Below are 12678 nucleotides of genomic sequence, written 5' to 3' on the forward strand. Positions count from 1 at the left end.
GGTAAGTCAATCGCAGAATCAGAACTTTGATAAACCTAAAGGTCAGTGAAATCACAACCACACTTCAGAGTAAAAACCTAGAAAAACTGCAGATACTCTGTCTCAAGGCTACGCGCACTGCCATAGTAAGAGTTTTGTTGGCCTGTGATAGATGGCTCTCAGACACGCAGATTCATTAAATTAAGACAACAGAGCGAGTTCGAGTCCTGCTCCGGGTGACTGTCTGTGAGGAGTGTGGTGTGTTCTCCCTGTGTCCGCGTGGGTTTCCTCCGGGTGCTCCGGTTTCCTCCCACGCTCCAAAAACACACGTTGGTAGGTGGATTGGACAATCAAAAGTGTCCTTAGGTGTGAGTGTGTGAGTGAATGTGCGAGTGTGTGTGTGAGTCTGTGAAGGACTGGCGCCCCCTCCAGGGTGTGTTGCTGCCCAATGATTCCGGGTAAGCTCCGGACCCACCACCGCCCTGAACTAGATAAGGGTTACAGACAATGAATGAATGAATGAATCCTTCACATAACACCAAAGTTCAGTATTATACAATATTTTCAACAATTTTAATCCCAGAGGTTCCCAGAGGTTTTAAACATAAATTATTTTAGCCATAACCAGCAAAGAACACACAAGAATCAGTCGATAGCAACATGATTATGACATTAAATCTGGCTACTCATCTACTCCACTGTCTCATTAGGCAGGAAAGTAGTTGAAAATTAATGTTACTCACTGCTGTGAGCTGTGTATCCAGCAGAGTCTCCCACACCAGACAGCTTGGGTCTGAACTGGAGGAGCAATCAGATCCAGCCCAGCCGTTTGAGCAAACACATATGCCAAGAGTCTGAAATGTCATAAGACATGAGTTGAAAGAAGGCAATCATATACCAGATATATTATTAGTATCAAGTCCCTCTAAGATTTTTGCTTATTAAACAAAAACAGACAAGATTTATTTGATTTTATTAAGGATGAAATGTAGCGGTTTATCTACTTAACATAATGCAACACCTGAATAAGCTCATACCGTGTTGCAGACGCCTCTGCCTTCTTCCACCCCACAGTTCCCTGGGCAGATAAGTCGATCACAAAGGGGCCCCCCATAACCACTGAGACATTGGCAGATTCCATCGAGGCACTGAGCCATTCCTCTGCATTTAGGTGAACCATCAGCACCTTCCTCAGAACCTCCCTCAGTGCAGCGTCGCACCCAGAAAGAGGCGTTAAAACCCTGAGGATGAGCTGACGACACGTTTGCCTCAAAGTAGACAGAGATCACACCTACATCGAGCAAAATAATCTAGTCAAGACTTTAAGGAAAATAAAAATGAATTCACAACATTAATAACAAGGATTCGTCAAATGTGGAGAAGACAAATTACCCGATGTGGCTTCAACTGTGATTGGCTGATTTCGAGTTGTACCACAAAAGGCTCCAATTACGTTGTGATCTGAGTGCATCACACCATTATTCAGAAAGTGTGGCAGTCCATCAAACACATACACGTAGGAGTTCTGCATGAGAAAAAAAAAACATATAATAGTAGCGAAAAATTCATTACACTGTTTTACATGAACACCCCTGGTTTTCAATACATGGCTGATGTGGCTTTGATATAATAGCAAAAAAACACTCACTGTGCATTGCGTATAAGAGTCTGGATGCAGGGTCAAAGCCACAGGTGGGCAAATCTGTCCTGGCATGCATGGTACTAGGTCCTGAGAAACAGAGAGGACCCAAAGACAGTGCGAGAGCCCACCCTGACCACCCACTGTCCCACGCCAGCCAAGAGAGGATGATAGTGGCAGTCCTGAGGCAGATGAGGAAGATAGGACAACAGACCGACCCTGACACTGTCTGAAACACGTGCCGTTGTCCCTGAGATAAAGATACAAATACATAATATACATCTTTAAATTCTCTAAACCTTAAACAAACAAATCATTTTTCACATGAAATAAACATATAAACACATATCTATACAAAGATATACAGATGTTTTAAAATATACATTATCTGCTCATTTCAAATGCGTTTTTTGGCCAGTCATATGCAAATTTGCCAGTGTCCCTGTTAAATTAAAGGTTCTGTCCTGTCCACAAGTGAAAAAATCTATCCATCATCTACCAAGAAAATTTGCACGTTTTAATGAAAATATTTCTTTATTTGCTGAATTTAACATATTGGAAAACAAAAACAAAACCTAGAATATGGCTTGTACAAAAGCAGTTATTCCTTGTACATTAATAAGCTCAGACAGATGTGGCTGTTATCTGTCGAGACTGTTTTAATCTACTTTTAATTTAGTAAATGAATACAGTATGCAATTAGGTCACACTTTTCCATGTAAACATGAGGTTTTTAAGCTAACATTTTAATAGCAGATTGGTATGGGTCTAAAATTGGGTCTCACCTGGGGTCTCCATAATAACCAGGAAGGCAAAATTCACAGTGTGGTCCATGAGTGTGGTGAGTACAGTAGCACTGGCCCGTTTGGTTGTGGCAGTAGCCTTGTAGCGGGTCGCCATGGCCATTACACTGACAAGGAACACAGCCTTCACCTCCAGCCAGAGCTGAACCAAAGCTGCCTGGTCGACAGTGCTCACAATGTGGCCCTGTTGTCCATTCTAGAAGAGAGGGGAAGTATATCATTAAAAAACTGTATAACTGTATGAATACACACTGATCAGCCATAGCATTATAACCACTTCACTGTCCCATTTCTCTCAGCTCCACATACAGGGACACTAGTTTTACAATTATAGAATGGAGTCCATCTGTTGTCGACAAACTTTGTTAGCCCCCTGTCTCCCCCCTTTCTAGACCCCAACAGGACCACCACTAACAGGCATGATTTGGCTGAGGATTCTTACTCGGTGATACTGACATGGAGGTGGTGTGAGTGGATCAGACACAGCAGTGCTGCTCGAGTTTTTAAAGCCCTCAGTGTCACTGCTGGACTGAGAACCAAAATATGTTGAAATACTGAAACAGTGTTGGGGTACATAGTAGAACATGAGTCCTGTCCCATTACTCGCAGCTTCCCAGCTCTTGTTAGCGTATGCACGCTTAGGGGTGCAAGACAGTAATTGGTGTCACCCAAGTTCCACTGCGATTCCGTGACTTTCTTCACATAAAACTATAACAAGACCACATAAATCCAGCCTGGTGGCAAAATATGGTAAATTGAAGTGTGGATGATGTATAGAGTTGAAATGTTGTTTGGCAAATTGTGTCCCAATTTTGGCTCTGACCCCTCCAAAGCTTGAACGCTTGTATCACTTTCGCTCACCCTTTGACGAGATCTTAAATGTGCACACGTCAAGGACAACCTTTGGGATTAAAGGAACACTATGTAAAATTTTTATCATAAAATTGCAGCTTCAAAATAAACCACTTATAAACCACAAGTCTGAATGACCTTAGTGAAAACCTGCATCAGGATTTGAGTGGTTGTCAACTTCTAGTCCTTTTAGAAACATTTAGGCAAATACAATGAGTTTTTCCAATAATAATAATCCAATATTATTAGGGTTAAAAGAGCAAGATGACAGAGCAGAAATGTCTACCCTGGCAGTTGTCACAGATTCCTGGTGCTGTGATACAGGTGCTGTGAAAGTTGCACCCACAGTCAACGTCACACTCCACCCCGCTCAGCACTAGAGTAGCCGGGTCTGAAGTCCAACCCAGGGAACATTCGCATTCAAATAGTGGACTACCACTGCACTGGCCCTCGCGACATTCGTTATAGCATCTAAGAGGGAAAGAGAAACATCAAAGCGCACTGCTAAAAATGTAAAACATGCCGACATGTCCTGACACACTGATAAAACGGTCAAGGATTCTAGGTACAAGTTAGATGTGTCTGAGGTGTTATGTGTCATCTCTGAGAAAGATATGTAAATATATTAGTGCTGGGTGAAATATCACAATAAAACATTCAATTTCAGTCTACATCAATAATTATTTATCATTTTAATTATCTATGTTTAACAATAAACAAGACAATATGCTGGATTTAAACACTTCTACATGCAATATATACATTTACAGAAAAAGAAAATAAGGATAAAAGAATGAGCTCATCTTGATACACACATTACCTAAATAACAAGCAGGTTAAAATCAATTAGAGCTAAACCGACCAATATCAGTAAGAGGCATTAAATATATGTATAAAATAAAATATCTCTTGGACTTAGTTAATAACGCACAACAAAATATGTGCAATGTAAGTGTTTTCTAAACCCAAAAAAGCAAAGTAACTTCGCGGCAGATCAATCAAACATCTGTAAGATACAAAAAGCTTTGTAAAAACCTTTAAATCTCAGCAAACAAATTAGATAAAATGTAAACTGGAATTAGTGCTGAACAATAATTCAATATCGATGTATATCACAATATAAAATAAAACACATTTTCAGTTTTTTAATAAACATTATTTACAGCATCTGTCACTGACTGACGGTCATTAGAGTGCGCTGTCGTCAGTTCAGCACTCAATTTAAAATGTAGTTTAAAAAGACTTTTGACAGTGATGTCATGCTTCTTTTTGTTCTTGGAAGTTTTTCTGTGTATTATGTAGTTCATATTGGAATTATATTGATTGACTAAGAAATATATCGTGATATAACTTTTGGCCGATTCACCTAGCTCTAAAATCTTCATGTCAACTTGAGGTCAAGTGCCTTTTCATCAAGATCAACTTTATTTTAAAAGACAGTAACCCTCTGTTAAAAGCTGAGTGGACTTCTCGTTAAGTAACAGAATCAAGTGTTGTTAATTAACAGAAATATAGCTTACGTCTGATTGCAGTAATGCTCCCCGTCTCCCGTGAAGCCTCTTTCACAATGGCATTCATAGGCTGTGGGAGTGTTTACACAGGTGGCAGAGGGGTGGCAGGTGTGGAGGCCCAGTCTGCACTCCTCCACATCGGGGCACGATGAGTAGGACCACACGGCATCTCCATCACCCTCCACCGCCTCCATCAGCTCCAGCTCCATTTCAAGCTCCATCAGTCTTGGAGGGGACAAAGTCTGAGGTTCAGGGCTAAAAAGATCATTAAAATAATTAAATACACATAAAATCATTTCTACAAGTTATTCACAATCAGCACAAGCAACCAAACTGTTTATTTCTGAATATTTGTTACTAATTACTAGTACTAATAAAATGTAATAATTATACATGTTTTATATTTTTTTTCTCATTAGTTTTTCACAGAAAAAAAGCACATTTGATATATTTACATTATATATAATCACACAATCGATCCTAGCACATCTTACAATATGGCTATATATTTTACATATCATCACATTTTAGAATGTCAAGATTATAATATTAACTAGATTTGCATTTCCTGAAGGAAATAAATAGTGCTTGAAATGAGATGAAAGTGTGCGCGCATCTGTGGGTGGGTGTGTGTGTGAGGGTGCGATTGTGTCAATGTATCAGTCATAACATTAAAGTCTGAACGGAGTCTGGAGTGCTTTGGAATGTATTAATTGTAGAAAACCGTAGAGAAGAAGAATAATAATAAAATATAAGAGAATGAGGAATAAAAATATTTTCAAGCACTATAACTACGTAACTACAGCGATATAATACTACTACTGCTAATAATAATAATAATAATAATGATAATAAAACCTACACACACTGAAAGGAGGATGGATAGGTATCTACAAAACCTTTGAAAATATCATAAACACCATCATCATTTAGAACAATGTAGATTATTTAAACAATTCTCACTGTCATTTGTGCTCAAACCTAAGACACTACAAAAATGAAATCCAGTTCATATCCAACATATAACAAAACAGAATTTTATTTTAAAATTGATATTTTGGAATTTAATTTATAAATATGAATATTGACAAAGCTAATAGGTTTATATTTGAGGGTGATGTCATGTTTCTTCTTTGTTCTTGGAAGTTTTTCAGTGGATTTTATACTGTTCACATCGATATTGGAATTATATCGTATCGACCAAAATTAAGAAATATACCGTGATATAGATTTTGGCCGTATCGTCCAGCCCTAAGTAGTCCAGAATTAGGCTTATTCCCTCTCTGGGAAAACAACCCTGAGAGATGCAGATTTTATGTTACCTGCTGGCCTTTACTTCAGCAACTGCCATAGTGCAGTTAGTCACAGTTTTGTCATTCATTCCTCCCCAGTCTCCTTTCAGACACCTTACAACAAACAAGTCAGGGAGAAAAAGAAAAAGTGAGGTGAGACAAAAGTAGACACATTCATAAAGTGCTATATGTATATAACTACATCTGACACAACCAGACATAGGCAACAGCGGGTTTATTCATGACATAAAAAAGGGCAAATATTATTAATACAAACGAATTTATTTATTTGAAATCACATCACCATAACAAGACAACAGTTTATACTTGTGATAGTAATTTAGATTTCTTTACAATGTCATTAATCTTTCTTTTTTCTAGAAATCTCAAAATACAGAATTTAGGGTGTTGTCAAGTACTAAAAGAAATGTTTAAATGAAATAAATAAATAAGTAGAAAATAAACAAGAAAACATCTTCAAATAAAGGAAGGCGGTTTCAGAAAAATATACTGTTTCCATTTCTCTCAAATTTTCACCAATTCTCAATAGCTGGAATGTTTGGATTGAGCCATGTTCTCATGATTAAAGTTGATCATTTTTAATAGAAAGATGCATAAGAAGAAGTAATTGAAAAGGAGTATGTAAAAATCAATTTTTGATTTACAAATTTCAGGAAGTTTTCTCTGGCGTGCATGCTTTTTAATGAGCGTGTCTTTACTCTACCTGCCAATGGTCGGGTTGTTGTAGTCTCCACACCAGCCACACTGAAAAGTCTCCAGGCATTCTGTACATGTGGCTAAATTTACACACTGCTTACACTGGGGAAGTGAGTGAACACTGCAGACATAAAATGAATAAATAAACATGCATATCTGGAAAAGTGCTTAAAATAAATATACTCAGAGTTTTCAAATATGGGCTAAATTATGACAACGAACAACAGGTACGAATCAACACTCTAATGAGCGAAGAGTCTAGAAATTCAGTGTCTTACCTGTCGTACCAGTCTCTACATTCTCCATATGGGAACTTAGTGAGGTAAGCAGCAAAGTAAAAGCAGGTCTGGGCAGACTCACACCAGGCACACTGGCTTGAGTTGGACAAACACTCTGCACATGTCATCCTCCTGTTACAGGCAGGAACAGAGTATATTACTAAGAATGTCCCGAGTGATCAATGAAGAAATAGTACATCTAACTCCATTCATACTTACTGGTTACAGACTTTAGGGCAGCCTCTTGGGTCCCGAATTGAACCATCAAGTCTCCCACGCCGACTGCATAAATAATCCCCTTTCTTACTGGAATTGATTTGCCACTCACAGTAGGGGTCCTGTGCAAGCAATAAGCAGTTCAGACTAGGGCAGTGATCATGAACAGGTGGGCGGTGGTCCCGGTCCAGATGCAGACGCTGTCCAGTCTGGACCAGGACCTGTAACTGATAAACTATTAAGAGATGTTTAATTTTGAATTTTGAACCCATTTTTATTCATTGGCTTTCAACCCAGCATGAGTCCTTTGTTTTGTTTTATTAGTTTTGTTTTTATTCAAGTTATTTAATGTTTCCTTATTAGTTATTTTATTTTGTTTTATAAACATCTTTTGTACAGCAGTTTGTTTCAGCTGTTGGTGTTTTTTAAAGTGCTCTATAAATAAAGTTAAGGTGAGTTGAATAGAGTGTGTGTTTGAAGCGGTGTGACTCTTCTAGTTGTTACGGTTCAGGTTTAGCGCTACAAGAATGAATGAATATATATATATATATATATATATATATATATATATATATATATATACACACACACACACACACACACGTGTGTGTGTGTGTGTGTGTGTGTGTGTCTCTATGAGTCATCCAGAGTGATCCCTTTACAGTCAGTATTGGGCACAGCACTGAGCACTTACACTAGTCAAACCAAACTGGGCATAGTATGGACTGCCTTGTGTAAGTACACCCTAATATTGTGATTTTGTTTAGTACCTGAGTGCAGGCTGCACAGTCTCTGTACTCCTCACACAGTGTACAGTGCTGGGGGCTGAGCAGTAGGTGACGCTCTCCTCCCTGTGGCTCAATGCAAGGCTCATGACTGACATTGGCACGCTGCACACACAGGTTTGTGGTGGGACACCAGCCGCAGGACTGATCAGAGAGGCAGGCTGAGCAAGAGCGGTACTCAGAACAGGAGTCAGAGCGATAGGGCTCCAGAAACAAGAAGGAGATCTCCTAAAAAAAATACAAGAATGAAAATATCTGGGAACATACTAGATCAAGGTCACATTTAATTCATCTCAACTACTGAACTATGTTTTCCCCTTCCACAAAAGATGCTTACACTTCCTCCAGGTAAAGCAGTTCTGTTCCAGATGAGGGTCATTTCACTTATTTGGCCAGTAGCAGAGTTGTTGAGGTAGCCCTCTGCCTGGACCAGGTAGCGGTTCCCTCGTGTCAGGTTCTGAAATAGGCGAGAGCCATCAGGCCGTATCAGCAGGCGGCTCTCCTTCTCCTCATGAGCTGACCAGCGTCCCAGCACATCCGTCTGAGCAAACAAAACGGTTTACACCATTAACCACACGATTAATAATGTCTAGGCAAATCAAACAAAGCACTGTTGAAACAAAATCTGATTCCCCCACATATTCAAGCTCAGTCATTTTGGCCAAAACTGCAGTTATGTTATGCATCAGTATAGTATCAAGATTCAAGAGGCTTTATTGTCATTTCGACTATACAGAGAGCAAAGTGAGACAAAACGATGTTCCTCCGGGACTATGGAACAACACAAAACATGAGTGCAGACAGAAACACAAGAGTAACACAGTACAAGTGCACACAGACAGACAGAACAACACAATGCAGGCAAAATGTGCGATCTGCAAAGTCTTTATGGTAGCAGCCACAGAACAGTAATAGAGTACAGGAGGTAATGTGCAACAATGCACAAGATATATGTGCTATATATTTAAACATCAGACTGAGCTGTCCCCTCACCAGCTGTACAGAGTTGGGCCCTGCAGCCATCTGAACCGTGAAGTGAATCTTCTGGATCCTGGCCCACATGGAGATGGTTTCTTGGGGAGGAGGTGACGGAGGTGGCGCGCCCCACAACGGGTGAATAAACCCACGGAACTGCAGAGTGACATCCATCTCATTGGAAGGGTTGAGTGTGATGGAGGTACTTCTCAGAATGGACACCTGTGAAATGAAAGAATACACAGAAATATAAAATGATATGGGATACAACGTTAGGCATGTACACAGACAGAAAAAGAGAAAAGCACAACATGGATAAGGAAATACAATTTGAGGTGAAAAGACAAGTTTTTAAAAGATGCACAGATTAGGACTGGACATGATTAAATGATATGAAAACTCTGTCTTAGCATTTAGTATATGGAAATCATATACTGTTTATTAGGCTGCACAGCAGTAATGTATGTAGGACTAAAAAAATTATAAAGTATAAAAATGGTGGTGGATCCGGAGCCTACCCAGAATCACTGGGCGCAAGGCGGGAACACACCCTGGAGGTGACGCCAGTCCTTCACAGGGTGACACACACTCAGTCGTTCTCTCACACACTCACACATTCACACCTACGGACACTTTGAGTCGCCAATCCACCTACCAAAATGTAATTCTGAAGTGTGGGAGGACACGTGGAGAACACACCTACTACCAACAGGGCCACTATGCTGCCCCATGAGCCAACTGTTTGACTGTCTGCAAACACAAGCAGCTTTTTGGTCCAACTGCACATTTTGCAATACTTTTTATTTGTCTCCATTTCTTTTTTTACACATCCTTTCAGACCAATACTGTTGTCTACTAGGAACCAAAAACATGACATCTAGTGGAAGAGTAGAGCTTCCAGGTCAGTCTACCAGGTCTTGCACAGACACTGATCTTAATTTCTTTATATGTTGTAATCAACCTTCCTGTGATTCTCCTGTCTGGAATAGAAAATGGACACTTTTCACTTGGAATTAAATAAAATACTGCCCTTGAATTTTACATAGTCTAATATTTTTAGAACAGTTATTACCCATTAATTATTTTCCTTTGTGCCAGTTGCTAGAATTTAAAATCATTTGTTGGCAAAAATATTATTAGTATAATCAGATACCTATTCAGAGTACAGATATTTGAAAAGCAACTTGAGTGTGTGATGCCCTGTGATGGACTGGATCTCTGCCTCGAGTGTGTTCCTGCCTTGCCCACAGCGACTCTAGGTTGGCTGCAGACACACCACAGCTCTGATCAGGATTAAGCCACTTCTGAAGATGAATGTATGAATGAACGAATGATATTTCAACAGCAAACAGCAGATTAAAATGCCAAATCCTAGTGTAGACATGACAATAGCAAGACGATTATAATGAGGAACATAGAGATGGAGAAAGACAAAAGGAGACAGAAATCATGCACAGTGCCATGATAAAAGTCCAGACAGACTGCAGAAGGATCTAAACCTAGAGGGACAGGAAAGGTCAGAGATCAGATCCCAGGGGCCGAGAGATTCCTGACGTACCTTGTCAGGCTGTGACTGGTTGCGCGGGTGCTGGAAGGTGAGCAGGTGCAGTCCCGGGACATAGTTCTCGGTGCGACAGGAGGGGAGGGAGGTCAGGAAACGCGTCCGCTCCCCCCACCAGCCGTACGCCCCTGAGATCTGGTCCACGCGGCACGCACTACGCTCTGCCAAGGGTCAAAGTTTAGAGTTCAACACATTTTCTAAATACTACTACTGAGGATTATCTCATATGTATGATAAAGAGGTAAAAAGGAGTCTGCTAGGGCTTCACAACAAAGCCTGGTTTAATCAGTACGGTGAGATTATACAACAGATGAAATAATCAGAACTTTATTTCTACTGCTCGTGTCCTCCAAATATAAAATACACAATCTCTGTCCTGAAATACCAGCTTGAAAGAAATTTATAATTTAAGGAAGTAAACATTCATTTATTTGTTTAAATATGTATTAAAATGGTATTCTATGTATTGGTCTGTACAGAAAAGTATTAAATAAATATTTAATATATTTTCAGTCTACACAATGGTGAATGCAGCTTTTGTAATATCTGTATTGTTTATAATTTGCTTGGCCTTCTGTTTACACTATAAAACTGTACTATAAATATATCTTTTATTATATCAACATTTTGATATGCAACATATTTTCTCATTTTTTATTACACAACAAGACTTTTTTTGCACCATCTACTGATGCCTAAATGCAAAGACAACAATAACTTGCAACCACACAACACTGAGCAAATCACCATTTCACTAATAAAGTATTCATATAATGAAATACTGACTTGCTTAATTGCTCTGTGTTTGCACATTAACATCAGGACCCATCCCTGAGATATATAACAAAGCAGTAATTTAAGCTCATCCTTATCCCATGTTCATACCTGAGACCGGTAAACAGGAATCGTTCTGCACACACCAGCCAAAGTCACCAGGGGCACGTGGAAGAGAGTTTGGCACTCCGCTGAATACCAGACATGACTGACAGTCAGAGAGAAAACGAGCTAAGCCCAAACAGCCAGTGCTGCCACACTGTGGAGACACACACACACACACACAGCAGCCGGTCACAAAAAACAAAAACAAAGATAAATTACAGAGCAAGCAAGAATAAGAGCTATTACTAAATAAAATGAAGAGTAAAAGATACTGTGGCAAAAACAGAAAGCAGATAAGAATATTACCGGGTCAGTGGGCTGGTATTCCCGACAGCGACCCTCACACCAACTGCACTCTGGGTTTTTAAGGCACATTCTTTCATCTGGAGCCTCTGCACACACTGCATCCTATCACACAAAGGCAATTCATATTTATAGCACAGACTGGCATATTCTACATGGATCTCCCACGTTCTAAAATATTATTAGCAATCATAAAATATATGGGTGCTTTGTAAACTCATAACATATCATCACTGACCAATGAAAAACATGTAAAGTGATATTTTGCATAATTTTCTGTGCTCGCCCTAGTCTGGGTGTATCACAATCCAATCAGCGTTAGGTTTGGCTCTGTAAATTCCCACCTCTTTTTTGGGCAATTTCAAGATGGTGTTAAATTGCCCCAGGCTTCTCTCAAAACTCTCATGTTAAGGCTCTTTTTATTGCGAGCTGCAGAGCCTTCAGTTCATCCTTAGTGGGATCCAGGAGCTTGCCCTAACGTACTTTCGTCATGAAGCGTGATCTCAATGGCCCCCTACTCTATTCCTTACATTGCTCATTATGTAGTGAAGTATATGTTGAATAGGGCACTGATTAATTTTGGGCACAACCCTGTACGGATCCCTGGAGCAGCCAGATCCATGTAGAAAACTTCCGTAAACTTCACAATACTCTTTGTTCTGGACCTCCTGCACCTAAAATAAAGTACCTGAAAACTGGAGAGTGAAAAAGGTATAGAATTTTATAATGAATTGTGACAAAGCTGGTCTCTCTTCAAAATATCTGTGAGGGCGACTCAATGGCAATTTATTTGTTTATGACCACAGCCAATGGTTGATTCACTGTAGAAGCAAAGATATCATTTGAAAGGTTTGGCACTTTGTAAAATGTTCATTATCAGAATTCCAG

General features: G+C 39.6%; 1 protein-coding gene across 1 annotated transcript in view; it reads right to left on the reverse strand.

Annotated features, from left to right (window-relative positions):
- The window catches only part of megf8 (multiple EGF-like-domains 8), a 34121-nt gene that overhangs the window by 12742 nt on the left and 8701 nt on the right, over positions 1-12678 (reverse strand). The window contains exons 12-28 of the mRNA XM_066673422.1: positions 11794-11895; positions 11494-11641; positions 10606-10769; positions 9066-9269; positions 8410-8613; positions 8058-8300; positions 7291-7409; positions 7072-7203; positions 6801-6914; positions 6107-6190; positions 4794-5039; positions 3560-3744; positions 2404-2617; positions 1628-1868; positions 1372-1504; positions 1017-1270; positions 723-833 (exon numbers count right to left, since the gene is read on the reverse strand). Coding sequence (XP_066529519.1) covers positions 723-833; positions 1017-1270; positions 1372-1504; positions 1628-1868; positions 2404-2617; positions 3560-3744; positions 4794-5039; positions 6107-6190; positions 6801-6914; positions 7072-7203; positions 7291-7409; positions 8058-8300; positions 8410-8613; positions 9066-9269; positions 10606-10769; positions 11494-11641; positions 11794-11895 — 2898 coding nt within the window. The remainder of the gene's footprint in view (positions 1-722; positions 834-1016; positions 1271-1371; positions 1505-1627; positions 1869-2403; positions 2618-3559; positions 3745-4793; positions 5040-6106; positions 6191-6800; positions 6915-7071; positions 7204-7290; positions 7410-8057; positions 8301-8409; positions 8614-9065; positions 9270-10605; positions 10770-11493; positions 11642-11793; positions 11896-12678) is intronic.

This window comes from Hoplias malabaricus, chromosome 1 (genome assembly GCF_029633855.1).
Source record: "Hoplias malabaricus isolate fHopMal1 chromosome 1, fHopMal1.hap1, whole genome shotgun sequence".
Lineage (NCBI taxonomy): Eukaryota > Metazoa > Chordata > Actinopteri > Characiformes > Erythrinidae > Hoplias > Hoplias malabaricus.